Here is a 14,921-nt window from a genome sequence, read left to right on the forward strand (position 1 = left end):
ACCCTCCCCGTCCCCCCTGCCTTTATTCTAAAAGTTATGGAAAATGTAGGTAAAGTCCCCACCCGAGCCAAATTGTGGTTGCAATTTCTGACAATTCTTTATATTGTGAGAAAAAGCACCCGTAATTGCTCTTGCAGTGAGTTGAAAAATCTTTTTACTACAGTTGCATTTATGGTTGGGAACCATGCAGCTATGTGCATCCCTTCTCATTGTATGTCAAAAATTTTTGGTTAAGGCAACAGGAGCAGGTTATCAGCATCATCAGACATTGAGTTATAATTTTGTTTTTGAAATGGGTTGATGTATTTAGTTTGTGACGAAGAATGGAAGCTGTTAATGAAAGGCTGCCGGAGATTCTGCAGAACCTTTGATTGTTGTACATTGAATGAATTTATGGATAGAATCTAAGTGGCTCGTTAGGAAGTATCATGTGGATTCGTTTTGTTAATTTGATTGCTTAATCCATGCGAGCCGCAGACTGCTTTCAAAAGCATTTGGCTTTCTGATTTCCTCATCAGAGGTCAGGTTAACCGATGCCTATGGCAACTGAAATTTCACAGAATAACTGAAAAGGTCGTGTTAGAGAGGGAGACAGAACAAGATAAGGGAAATATAGTTAACTAATGCTCCTTAAAACCAATCACTGCTGTAATTTTTACGTATTTATCTTTTCAATAGGTTACTGAGAGGATTCAAATCCCATGCAGTTTATTATGATATCTTAGAACCACAGCAAGTCATTGCCAGAAAAAGGAACCTATTAAAAAATTTCTAACCTTATTTCCAGATGGATAACCTCTTCGCTGATAATGCTTCACTGCTGTACTTATAGTAAAGACATATTAGATAGACGATATGAAAAACCGAATAAACCGAATGGAGAAACAAAATAGCACTATCAAATTCTTTTTTCAATAAATTGTTCTAGATTCAATAAAATGATGTAATGTTACATAAACTCTTGAATCATCAAGAAATAAAAGCAATAGCTTAAATTAATTTATGTAAAGTTTAGTACACTCTCAAGTCAAGAAATGAAACAATGTTCACATTGACAAAAATCATTTAAAAAAAGGTTTCTTATTTTTTATTCTTGTTGACTATTAGTATAATAATTTGGTTAGTTTGATTCTATTTAATACTAATGAATCACTACACTTTATTATTGGGCGTTGATATTTTGTATTATTTTGAAATTGAAACGTTGAAGTACTATTCTACTAATAATATTTTGTAAAACCTATGCACTACAATTTTTAATATTATTTTTTCTACAGTGGAAATTCATTTGTTTACAATTCCACTCTACAATCAAGTTTATAGAAGTTTTACCATTTAGGAAAACTTTCAACTTTTTAAAGTTCAGACGAAATGTCTACCGAGTTCTATTTTAAGATTGGCACTAAAAGAATAAGTCAACCATAAATTGATCCAGGAACTTTTTCTTAAACCTCCTTTTTAGGTGTTTAACTTAATTTGGATGTAACAACTTTACCTCAATTTTCTAGCCCAATTTATTCGCATTAAACATCAAAGTCCAAATTTTGGTAGTTATTCATGTAACATGAAAAATAACTAGGACTAATAAATGAAAATTATTATTTTAAATAAAAATATAACTGATCAAAATTAAAAAAAAAAATTAAAATCACAACTACCCAAAAGCATTCTTGTCGATAAAATTAAAAAAAATATATATACAAACAACATCATATAAATATAAATTATAAACTTATTTGAATGATAAAATCATGACAAGCACTCGGTAAAACCCAAGCAGAGGACTTCTACTATGCTATAATATGCGTTCAAACAAAATATTGATTTGGTGTTACTATTTTAATCCTTTCTGATTTTTATTTTTTTTGTTGAGTGAAAGTTCCTTTACGCATAATGGCACTGTGCTTTCATGCTTCCACACTTTATTAACATAATTTTCCATACATAGTTACGTTTACATGATGTGATCCCTCTCTTTGTTAAAATATTCCATAAAACTATTGAATTATGAGAAACTGAGACAAACCTCATAAGCTATTTACACAAATTGAAACTCAAAAAATAACGCAATATATCACAGGTTCTTGCAAGACATAAGTAGAATATCGGAGTCAAAAATGAATTAAAAGTGATATTTACTCATGATTTATTTTGTATAGCTCCACTCAAATGAACACATCTTACCTTCTAAAATACTAATTATGACAATTACTTATTCCAACCTTTCTATCAGTTTTTAGCAGTTTTCCAACTTTTTTTTTCCTTTTGTAGTTGTAGATACATATCACACGTACTCAATTTCTATATTCTTATAATAAAAAAAGAATACACTCTTAGTTAAAAATTATAATAAATATTAATTTTAACTTGATTATGCCTATGGTTTATGAATGAAAATCGATCTAATACCAATTTTTTCTTTTACCAAAAATTTTAGTCTTGTCAAATATCTATAGACAATATTCATCACATCACGTCACCTGTTGAAATGTCATTCCTACCCTTAGTTTAGTTCTGGTTTCTGTTCTTTTTTATTGAATTTCTGTAAACCTAACAATCTTCTCTGCTTACTAAGCCGTTGGTGTTTCTCAGTGTTCACGTTGTCGCTAAAAGATATTTCTTTCTTCTTCTGAGTACGTGCCCAGTGAATTTGGTACCATTTTTTGTTTCTAATTTTCTTGTTTTTAACTTCTGCATGTTTTTCATGTTTCAAATTTTGTATTTCTCGTATATATATTTATATATATATTCCCCTGATTTTTGTATTATTGTATTACTGTTCTTTAGTTCTGAGAAGTCGAAAAGTAGTTTAATGTGTGCATGTGTTAGCATGGTTGGTTGTCTCGAAGACTGAACCGCTACTTTTGTATTGTAAGTTGGAGCTGTGTTTAGGAGACTGCCTCAGTTCTTTGCAAGTAGAGCTTTTGAGGGGTTGACTCTGGCTTTAGTTGCCGCAAGATTGAATCTTTGAGGTTCGGCGAAGGGAAATTATCCAAATGAATACTATGCTGTATTATTTTGAGTAATGACTCGGTTTGATTCCTGACAATTTTAGGGTAAAATATATTCTTCTTTAAAAATATGGAAGTTATTTTAATCCCTAGAGTCATCTATTTTCTTCCTGCTGAGAAGAGAAAGAACATATACGGCGTGTGACTGATTATTATGGATTATGTGGGTTTTTTATATGTTATATTTTTCATGGATTGATGTCTCACCCCTTTTAAGGATCATCCTCTCTCAGCCTTATGGGGGATGAATTTCGGTATGAATATAGTACTCTTTAGTCAATCTTTTTTCTTTTTTACTCCGGTGAAGAAAAAGTATATTGGGATTCTTGACGAATATTCATGATAATTTATTGGATTCTTCTTCTTTTATTTATTTTTGCTGAATTATTTTATGGATGTTACAACATCAGATTAAAGAATGGCGCAAGATATTGGTACTCCACCAGTTCCTTTTGATTTTGAACTCTTGGTTGGTGATCCTGAGAACCTTAGAACTGTCAAAGCCTCATCCAGCAGCACGGACCCATGGATTGAACCTGAAAGGTTAAAACTTAGACACAGGATTGGTCGGGGACCCTTTGGCGATGTTTGGTTAGCAACTCATCATCAGTCAACTGAAGATTATGATGAGTATCATGAAGTTGCTGCAAAGATGCTACCCCCTATCAGAGAGGAACATATGAAGACTGCATTAGAGAAATTTTTTGAGTTATATTTTCAGTGCCAAGGAGCGGCTAGGGTGTTTTGGCTACTTGGGATTTCAATTTTAAATGGAAGGGTTAGACATGGATTATGCATTTTATTCAGTATATGGGAGATCTTTAACTTCCTTTGTGAGACTTTGTTATATAGCTAATATATTTGTTTATACTCACAGATATGCATCATTATGAATTTTTATGAGGGATCGGTTGGTGATAAGATGGCTAGACTCAGAGAGGGAAGGATTTCATTGCCTGATGTTCTTAGGTAACGAGAGTTTGGTGTGTATGTTAAAATATTTTTACATGTTTATCTTTATAGTACATGGTGGAGAGGGAAGAATATTGGTCAATGCTAAGAGTGTGGTATTGGGCTTCAGGTATGGTATCGATCTGGCTCAAGGTATTCTTGAACTTCACTCAAAAGGGATCCTAGTTCTCAACCTTAAACCATCCAACGTGCTTCTCAAAGATACTGATCAAGCAATACTGGGAGATGTTGGTATTCCAAATATTCTCTTTGGTTCCTCATTCCTAAGCTCAGATACTGCCAATAGGCTTGGTACTCCAAATTACATGGCTCCAGAACAATGGCAACCAGAAGTCAGAGGCCCTGTATCCTTTGAAACAGATTCATGGGGGTTTGGGTGTACTATTGTGGAAATGTTGGTTGGTAACCAACCTTGGTATGGGTGTCCTGTTGGTGAAGTATATCGATCAGTTGTTGAAAAGTATGAAAAACCCCAGATTCCTGGTGGCCTTCCTTCTTCAGTTGAAAATGTCCTCAGTGGCTGCTTTGAATATGACTTGAGGAATCGCCCTTCAATGGTAGATATTCTGTCTGTCTTTAGAAGGTATGTTAGTTTCAATGTTCAAAGGAAGTTTCTATGATTAGGTGGCCTTTTTTTGTATGCATATAACCTAGTATGTTAGATATTCCAAGTTACATTTATTTTGGGTCACATGTATTTTTTCCTAACCTTTCTTGTTCTTGACATTCATATTTTGGAAAATTGTCGTTGAAGTTGGGATTTTAACCTTCATTTAACATCAAAAACTGCATTTTCTAGGATGATATCAAAACTGGCATTTGACATGCTCTGTGTCAGTTGGCCTAGGCATGAGTGGGAGTGTTGGTGAGTTACCTTAAGTCACCCTTGATCCAGTTTAGTCGTGGCTTCTCTCGGCTTCCTTAATTAAAAGGGGGTGTTTAGTCCTACAACAACTAGAGAGACAGCCTAAACCGAGCTTACAACGCTCAGGTAGTCCTCACCAGTTCTAAAAATTCCATTTGTTGATGGTTTAGTGTCTTGCAGTACATTGTCTGAATAAACATAATATTGTTTAGATCAATCAATTATAATTTAAGATCCTACATGACTGCATAACATGTGAAACATTTTGTTTCGTTGAAAAGGCACCGAGACAAAGCATCCGGTGCATATCATCTAACTGGTGATTTGGTTACTCATTTTGGTAGCAAGTCCCTCATTGTAACTTGAATCTTGCAAAGCTTGATTGTGAACTTTGAACATTTAACAGACAGTGAATTTGTTGAGAATTAAACTATTCTACACTTGTGTTTAGAAATAACCTGAGATATTTTTTGTTCTGGAAAGTGTTAAAACAATAATGTTTGAGAAAAGTCTGCATTTGTTTTTTTCCAAGCATGATTATTTCAGTGGAATTCTATTTATATTCAGTAGTTCTTTATTTTTATTTGTTCTGCCTACCTTGCAGCGCACGGAATGCAATGGTCAACGATGGAGGATGGAGATATCTTGGAATTCACAAAACATTAGAAAAATCAAGTAGCACGGGCTACACACAGTGGTCCCTCTCAAAGGATCATCTTCAGGTGGGCGATACCGTGCGCTCTAGAAAGCCTTCCAATTCATGCAATCCACAGAACATGGAGGTCCCAGAAGGAAATGTTGTCGGCAATGCAGATCATGGATTTGTTTTAGTGAGGCTCCATGGAGTTCATGACCCTGTAAGGATTCATGCGTCAACTCTTGAACGTGTCACCAATGGTTTAGGAGCCGGGGATTGGGTGCGCATTAAGGAAGAAGATGATAAACACTCGCCAGTGGGTATTCTTCATTCTATCAATCGTGAGGGCAGAGTGACTGTTGGATTTATAGGCCTACGAACTCTTTGGAAAGGAAACTGTTCAGAACTTGAAATGGCAGAGTCTTACTGTGTGGGGCAATTTATCAGGCTGAAACCCAATGTTCTAAGTCCCCGGTTTGAATGGTTGCGTAGAAGGGGAGGTACCTGGGCTACTGCTAAGATTTCTTGGATCCTACCAAATGGATGTCTGGTTGTCAAGTTCCCAGGCATGTTGAACATCTGGAATGCACCAAACACTTATTTGGCTGATCCCTCTGAGGTTGATGTGGTTAGTTTTAAGAATTGTCCAAATATGATAGAAAAGTATCAACATGTTGAGGATCACCACTGGGCAATTAGACCTGTTCTAATTGCATTTGGCCTTCTTAGCACTGTTAAACTAGGGATGTCAATTGGAAAAAAAATTGGCAGGAACATGAATGTGAATGCAATGGAGAATGAAAATCATTATACTGATAGCCAGAATGCTAGCAGCCCTACATCTACATGGAAATCTTCAGTAGCTAACATCCTTTTCAGAGAAGGTAGTTAACATGTCCACTGGGCGGTAGTTTTACCCCTTCAATCTCAATATTATTTCATCAGCTGTTCTGCCATGTTGCTGTTTGACAAACATGTCACATGAGAATTGTAATTATGTATAGATGCCAACACTGAATGTAAAAATTGTACAAATGCCTTACAAACAAAAATAGCCAGCTATGTTCATACTTAGTTTCCACAATGCTGACCATAATGAACACTGGAAAATTCATGATATACTTGTCCCTGAAGCATTGTTTGACTGGATTGTACCGTTGAAGTTGTGAAGTATGTTGATAAATGCTTGTAAGATACTCTCGTATACACTCTAAACACGTTCATTAAAATTTCCATTAAGGTATTGCTTTCACATTTTATTTAATGATTTTCTATTATTTTCTAATTTAATTGAGGTTTACTTATTCTCTCCATTTCTTCTTGATTTACTGTTTTCAAAGTTTAAAACAACATTAAATTACCTTCTTTTGACAATAACATCTTAATTTTTATCTAGGATTTAATTATTACATCAACTATCACATGGCCATAAATCTGTCATTTCTTCCATTAGAACGAATGTATTGTATCCTGAAATCTGTCGTTGATACTGAAGTTAGCACAGTCATTGATTTGAATTTGACAAAAATCATTGATAAATTGAGCTAAAAAGAGCATTAATTGATTAATGGAAGCAGAACGCACGTACAGTTGTTTAAAGGGAGTGAAAGTGGCACCCTTTCCCATTAGCCCACTATCACAATGAGAAATTTAAGACACTGTGGCAGAGAATCTGATACGGTTAGACCTGCTCTTCTGCTTTTAGGTTTTCCACACTAAAATAAGCAAAGAGGTACTGTACGCTACAAAACATTGTTGTTATCACAGATAACTTTTCTATCACTCTTTTCATTTAATAATATCCATTGATATCTATAGATATATAAAAGTTGGAAAAAATATTAATTTTCAGTAAAAAAAAAAGAGAAAGAAGGAGTTTTCCTTAAACATGTATATTTAGAGTGTAAATATAAATATTTGGGAGTGATTCAATAAATTTAAGAAATAATAAATTTCATTAAAATAGGTGATAAATAATTTGACTATGTTTTTATCAAGTTTAATAATTTTGAGTAGCTTGCAAATTAAGATGTAAAACACTTAAAATACTTTTTTTATCGGACAAAATCGTAATAAATTTTTAATTTTCAAAATAAATAATATTTTTTATATGTTACTCGATATTATCAGAACAGATACTATTTTAAGAAGTTAGCTATTGAGTTTAATTTAATTTTAAAGGAAATTTCCAAATTAATTTGATGTGTAGTTAAATAGAAGAAAAGAAAAGATTTGAAGAGGCTAGTCCTGTAAAAAATATAAGGTTTTCAGAAACAGCATGATTAGAACCTCGGACCATACTAAAAGCCAAGCTAGAATGTCTCTTTCGTGAGCGATAGCAAGTTGCTTTGAAGAATCAATGATCTTAAACTCTTTCTTGCGTACCCAATTAATATACACATGCAGATTTCAAAGATTACGACCTGATTCGCTTTTCTCTCTGTTCCTTCACGTCTTTCTCTTAATTGGCTTCTTAGTGCTTCGGATTCATACCTTCATTATAAATATATTTTTTAATGCTACCATTACATTATGGAGATTATGATACACTTTAGATTAGATACTCCTTTTATTCATATTCAAGTACAAAGGATCAACCCAAGATTTCGTAATCTTAAGTCTTTCAAACTTATCAAATACTTGTTACAAATTAATTTAATGCTCATAATCACTTTTCTCTTTAACTTTAATTACGAATTATCCATAGTAAAAATAATAACTAACGACGTGAAGAACTTAACTTAGATGTGAAATGATATTGTTCGTTTCGGAAACTCTTAGGATATTATATACTATAGTTAATGTATAAAACAAAGTCCTCACAAGTCTATCACGAAAGCTATCGCCGAAAGAAACAACCTATGATGAGAGCTTCTGCAACTAACAATATTTTATGAAAAGCTTATTCGGAATCCATTTTTTTATACACAGAAATGCTTCATTAACATTGCTCTTTTCTTTTTTTATAATTTCCAGAACCCCACACTTGCTCGGGCTGAAGAATTAAAGTGCTTTGCTTCTGTTAAAAAAAAATTAAGTATGATTGAACGATTAAAGTATATTCTTACGAACTAATCACCACTCAAAAAGTTTTATCAATACTTAAATTCTTTTAAATGTGTTTTATTTTAACTGGATTGAAAATATGGTGTTCCTATAGTGACAGATGACAATCGTTGTCAGATCAATTTTTTAAAGATGATTTTGTATAACTGTTATCAAAATGTAGAGTATGCAATAATGACTTCAATGTCATCTATTTTATTTTTTTTAATGTTAAAGGGTTTTTTTTTTCACTTACTATTGTTAAAGTCATAATCTTTGTCGTCTTTAGTCTACTTTTTAATGTTGATTTAGTTTTATAATTATTCCAAATCTTCATCAACTGATTTCTTCACTTTTCATAATTTATAATTATCAACCAAAGTTTATTTTGAATCAATATATAATTAAATTCAACGTAATCGTACTAAAAATTTCTCTATTATTATAAAATATATAAAAATTATTTTAAACAAAATTAAAAGTTGTCAATTATAGTAAAATGTGTATAAATTTGTTGTAAATAAGTTAGACTATGATAGTAAAATTATTTAATATGTCCATTAGCTTAAATTGTTAATAATATATATATATATATATATATATATATATATATATATATATATATATATATATATATATATATATATATATATATTTCTCCACTCCATGTTCTGGTTACAATCAGTATACAGGGGACCTACAAAACACACTACGACGCTCAAGTCAGAATTTTTCTATATAACCCTTTAGTAATTTACCTCGAAATTAAACCCCTATTTACAAAGTTTATAAGAATCTGACCAATTAATTTATCTTTTAATGATCATTAATGCAAACATTAACAACAATCGTTGTGACATTAATTGCGCCTTAACTCTGCTCAACGACTGTCAGAACCGAGCGCTCATGAGATGCTTTCTGGCACGTCAATCACGCTCAAATCAGAAATTTTCTTTATAGGCCTTTAATAATTTAGTATTAAGTAAATCATGAGTTTACCTCGAACCTCAACCCTTATTTATAGAGTATAAAGGAATCTGACCAATTAATTTACCTCTTAATGGTCATTAATACAAACATTAAAGTAGTCGTTGTCACATTTATTTGTGCATTAACTCTGCTCAACGGTTGTCGGGACCGAACAGCTGAGAGACTCTTTCCTGCACGTTGACCGTTCGGTTCCTTAGGGTCGTATGTCATCCTAACCGATCGGTAATGTATGAACCCCCAAGTAACGTAAAAGCTCTTCTACACCTTTACCGTTCGGTCGACAATGAACCCATAGTAACACATAGTAACAAAATATATATATATATATATATATATATATATATATATATATATATATATATATATATATATATATATATATATTCCATGTATACATAATATATAATGAAAAATAAATTTTCCAATGAATTAATTAAACATGATGAAACTATATCTCTTTTAATTTTGACTCGTATAATAATTTTTATTTATTTTATTATATAGTAATTACAATTTCTCATGTGTTTATTATATAGTAATTATATAGTTTAAATAATAAATTTCCAAAAATATTTTACCCAAACATAGCCTATTAGTGGTAACTTCAAATTGCGTGTCTACATTGTATACTTGAGCAATTTTTACCTTTTTCTTGAATAGCCACAACAATATTTGATTAGGACGTAAAAGAGATGAATCTACGCAACTGAATGCTTTCTTTATTTCTTTGAAACTTTTTTACGAAATAAGAGTGACTTCCACAAAAGATAATGATAGCTCCTACATCTTATCCTTTTCATCTAAAACTTTTTATTTCGTAAGATATTTGTAAAAAAAAACTGTAAATATATTAAGTATGATTTTTTCTCTTTTACCATCTTAGTTATTACTCCATAGCAAGTTCCATAGATTATCTTTTTTATTATGTGAACCTTTAATTTTGCATTCAAAAAAGCATAATATAAATATTTAATTTAATTTAATTTTGCATGTAACATTCAAAAGGTCATTATAAAAACATTGAATTAATTACACATGTAACCGAACACGTCACGTAACAATAACACTTTGCATTAAAGTATTAAAGATCACAAAAAAGTTCATCAGGAATCTACTATAACTTCTAAAACCGAAGAAGTTTGATGTGATATTTTACTATTTATAGAAATATCAATTTTTTTTCATTTATATATGGTTTGCTCATTTATATCTTAAAGTTCCTTTTTTTCTTAAAAAAGAGTAACTCGTTATATTTATCATCAGATTATCAGACACAAAATGTACAATTTTTGGTTTAAGATATAATTTATGGAATCGTTATATTGACCCTACTGTACAGTTTCAATAATAGAATTCATAAATTATAATAATGCGTATAATTAAATTTTTATAAATAAATTATTGGCTGTTATATATATATATATATATATATTATAATTATTGGTATATACAAAAGTCATGCTATTCGTATTAATATAATGCAGTTTCAATTATTAAGATGTGATGGTAAGTTATATATTGTTAAGAAAGGTCTAGTTCACTACAAATATAATTATTTAATTTTATACCCTTCTTATCATTTCGAGTAGCTTTCTTTAAGTGTTAAATAGGGGTGAAATAACTGAGTTACATTTTGCTAATATTGTGCTATTTTTTTAATAATTGTTTTTATAGTTTGTGAAAAAAATTGTGTAGATAGTAATAACATTAGAATGTATGTATCCATCTACCTATGTTTTTGAACTTAAAGTCAAAAACTATAAGTGTTTATAAGAGTAAAAGTAAAAACAGATATTTAACTCTTTAAAATATGAGTTGAATGTAAATTGTTGTTTTTGAATATCACGAAAGTTTAATATCTAAAACAGTGATAAAATGATGGTACAAATGTTTCAGATGGTGACCAAAACTATTCTTCCATACTTATTAATTTAGGTTTCGTTATAATAGTTATTAGTATGTAGATCTCCAAATCGAGTTTAGGATATTTATTAAAGACATTCTAACATTTTAAGTAAGTGAAAAGTATCTAATTAATTATTATAATAAAATTTTAAATTCTAATAAACACAATCATTTATCTTCTTACATATGTATTTATAAGTTTAAAAGTGAAATATATTTATAGATTTAAAAGTTAAATTTATTATAAAAATTTTAAATTCTAATAAATACATACATTTTTACTTATCTTTGTATTTATAAATTTAAAAGTGAACTTTTAATTAAAACGGATGTAATCACAACTTAAAAGTTTATAAATATACATGTTTTTACTTCTTAAAACATATTAAATTTGCTTAGCAGTAGAATCTCCAATTGGACCAATATACATAAACTTAGGATTGGAAATATCTTTTCAACATTCTTTTTAAAACTTCGACCAAGCGGTGAACTTTATAAATATTGAGCTGACAATCATAAGTTATACTAAAACAGTAATTTAGAATAAGGTAGAAGAAGGGACCAAAGGCACAGTGAAACAAAATAAAAATGTATGGAAGGAAATCTCAGAAAGAATAAGCAATGTGAGAAGAGAGAGGAAAAAACAGTGCGAAAACTAAACAATGTGCAGAGGGTGTCAGTTATCTACTCCCATCCTATATCAAGTAACTGCATATTACGGGTGGATAAATATTTAAGGTATTTGAGTTTAATATTATTTGAAAAAGAGTGTATTTTTTTTTAAAAAATTTGAAAACGATGAAATGAATAATGTAAAATAATAATGATATTTTGATAATTTGATAATTTTTTATAATATTTTAATATTATTTATGTGTTATTTTGTGATTCATTCAAAATTATTTTATAAAATTATAAAAAAAATATTTTCAGGTAAAAAAAGAAAAAGGTATGGGAAGCATGGAAGTACAGAATCTGGAATTAGGATCTGATCCTGTCCTTTGGATTGATATTTAAAAAAAAAGTACATATGCAGTGACTGAAACTGAAAATAGGGAGCAGATGAAAACTATTAAAGGACTGTTGAGATTACGATAAAGAAATTGTAAGCATGTGTGTGAGGTTATGATTAGTGATAAAGACAAAAATAAAAAGATGTGGTTAGGTTTAATATGTAATTGTAGTGTGTCTTTCCAGATAAGGAAGAAAAAAAGGTTATGATGAGCTATGGGCATGGACATGTCCATGGTAGTACGAGGTCCCCGCCATTCCATAATCATCACCAACACTCTGTGGGCTCCTCGATCCTAAGAAGATCTACTTTCATCACCCGCTGTCTCTAATAAAAATATCTATTTATTACTACATCTATTAAATCTATTAATAAATATAAGAAAATATCTCTTTATATATATTATATATATTATTATTATTATTATTAGTATTACAATTTCTTGTTAATAAAGGGAATGTATGAAATAATAATGAAAGAAAAAGGTAAAAGAATAATGAGAAGAGAAAAGGGAAATAAAATGTGAATCGGGAGGATGTGATGGATGGTCTAAAGGTATTAATGATCATGTTATCATGTTTTATGGTACGCTCGCGTGCGCATCAACAGTGCCTTCATCTCTGGGGCCTCCTTCCATCTCAATCCCACTTCCTTTTTCTGCGCGTCTCTCCCACTCTCCTCCACTTACTTTTCTTTTCTTCACGTTTTGTTTTCTTCGTGTCAGTCTTAACTTGCGTGTCATCAAACTACATTTTATTCACGGGTGATGACGTGTTATTATTCTTAACTTTACTAATAATAAATGAGGATAAAAAAAAAATTATTCTCAACTCCTTTTTTTAGGATATAAGTGAATATTTTATTTTGTGTTGTTTTATCAACCTTACAAATCTAAAAAAAGAAAATTGATATTCTTATTCAACTAGTTGAATGTGAGATATAATAATCATAATTGTGTAAATTTATGCAGATGTTTGATTGTTATTATAGCTTTGTGTTTTAAATATTGAACTAAGAAGTTATCAATATGATTTGAGAAGTTGAAATTCATGACTATTTCAAATTTTAAGTTTGAATTAATGAATCTATGTGGTTCTCAGTCAGACAAGCAATTTTCTCTCTTAGAATACGTAAGATGAAATCTCATAGACAATATTCATAAAAGATTTCCCACTCAAGTAAAGAATTGAAACAGAGACTAAGATATGTCATTTAAATGATATTTTTTATTTGAATAATAGTCAGACATAGACTGTTATAACATATATTTTGCGTAATGAGATTTATTTTCATAAAAGTTGCGCTTTTCTTAAAAGAATTTCATTCCAAGCTAAAAGTTGCCGAAATGATAATTCCCTGTTTAATAAAACTATTCTCATTCAATGTGTATGAAAATTAAATTGTAGGTTTAATACAGATTTTATTTATATTATATTTACCTACAGCTGTTTTTTATTTTTAAAATTTATTTAAAAGAATTGTATGCATTTTAAAAGTGTAACGAAATTAGAAAACGTGAAATTGTTGAGTATTTGAATGATAATTCTGCAGCTAAGAAAACAATAAATGAAAAAAAATCCGGTGCACCTAACTGTACCAAAAAAATCTTTTGGACCTAAGAAAATCTAAGAGTGAATAGGATGTGGCAGGCAATTTGAATTTGGGAGTATCCCAGTGCAGTGCAGTAATGCTTGTGTTGTGTTCATAAATAATGTTTGGTGCACATTTAATGCCACCTACATTTTACCCATGCATGCTTCCATTCATCATATCATATTTTATTTCGGTAAATCTAGTCTCATATCATAAGATATGATAGTAAGAAATTTTTTTGAAAAAAAAATGTGTAAGAATTAATAGGTGATATGATATGATATGATATCGATAAAATTTTAGAAAAAAATCAATAATATAAAAGTATTTATAATATCAGGTTGTTTATAGGTTATTATTCTATGTATACTTAATTTATTTTATAGGTATGAAAAACGTTATACTTTATTATTAGATTTACAAAATATTATATGTAAAATATAAATAAATAAAACTTTGTCTTTCATGATATTTGTTAAAGGGGTAAAAAGGAATAGAAGGTTCATTATTAATTTATTAGCCTTTTCTATTTAAATATATATTTTAAATTGATTCACGATAAATAATAATTGAAACTCTAATGTAATTAATAGTCATTGCATAATTTTTTTTACTTAAGGTTGTAGTAATCTAAGCAAAATCATTGCATTATAATTTGGTTTACCTGACTTTGCGTTGGATGATTATAAATCGTTATAGACTTTTTGCATCTAATATCTTCATCTACACGGTGAAACATATATATCTCTTCATTTAGTAATAATTTCATTAGTTAATGTATACCCTCAGACAAGTCAATTAGTGTTCCCAAAAAAGTAACACACGTCATAGCTTTTTAACAGAGAAATTCATTGGACTCAAATAAGGATATAATCATATACACTTCTCTAA

At 30.1% G+C, this 14,921-nt stretch overlaps 1 protein-coding gene across 5 annotated transcripts; it reads left to right on the forward strand.

Moving 5' to 3' along the window:
• The first annotated feature begins 2,525 nt into the window (after positions 1 to 2,525).
• On the forward strand, positions 2,526 to 6,629 carry LOC108332217 (CBL-interacting serine/threonine-protein kinase 2). 5 transcript variants are annotated; one of them, XM_052876747.1, is made up of 6 exons: positions 2,543 to 2,633; positions 2,877 to 3,056; positions 3,422 to 3,789; positions 3,889 to 3,980; positions 4,093 to 4,566; positions 5,453 to 6,629. In XM_052876747.1, the coding sequence occupies exons 3-6, from the start codon at positions 3,430 to 3,432 to the stop codon at positions 6,375 to 6,377; spliced, it is 1,851 nt and encodes a 616-aa protein (XP_052732707.1). In that variant the 5' UTR covers positions 2,543 to 2,633; positions 2,877 to 3,056; positions 3,422 to 3,429; the 3' UTR covers positions 6,378 to 6,629. The 5 variants fall into 5 exon arrangements, with proteins under 5 accessions (XP_017422901.1, XP_017422902.1, XP_052732707.1 ...); XM_052876746.1 differs by having other exon boundaries at positions 2,877 to 2,972; XM_052876748.1 differs by having other exon boundaries at positions 2,559 to 2,653; positions 2,877 to 2,972.
• Positions 6,630 to 14,921: the final 8,292 nt, after the last annotated feature.

Source organism: Vigna angularis, chromosome 4 (genome assembly GCF_016808095.1).
Source record: "Vigna angularis cultivar LongXiaoDou No.4 chromosome 4, ASM1680809v1, whole genome shotgun sequence".
Classification (NCBI taxonomy): Eukaryota; Viridiplantae; Streptophyta; class Magnoliopsida; order Fabales; family Fabaceae; genus Vigna; species Vigna angularis.

What these genes read in the sequence shown, in the direction of transcription:
- LOC108332217 (XM_017567412.2), top strand. Translation starts at nt 3,430, where the DNA reads ATGGCGCAAGATATTGGTACTCCACCAGTTCCTTTTGATTTTGAACTC. An exon ending in TCATTGCCTGATGTTCTTAG is followed by an intron (nt 3,981 to 4,092) that starts GTAACGAGAGTT and finishes ATTGGGCTTCAG; the next exon opens with GTATGGTATCGATCTGGCTC. An exon ending in ATTCTGTCTGTCTTTAGAAG is followed by an intron (nt 4,567 to 5,452) that starts GTATGTTAGTTT and finishes CCTACCTTGCAG; the next exon opens with CGCACGGAATGCAATGGTCA.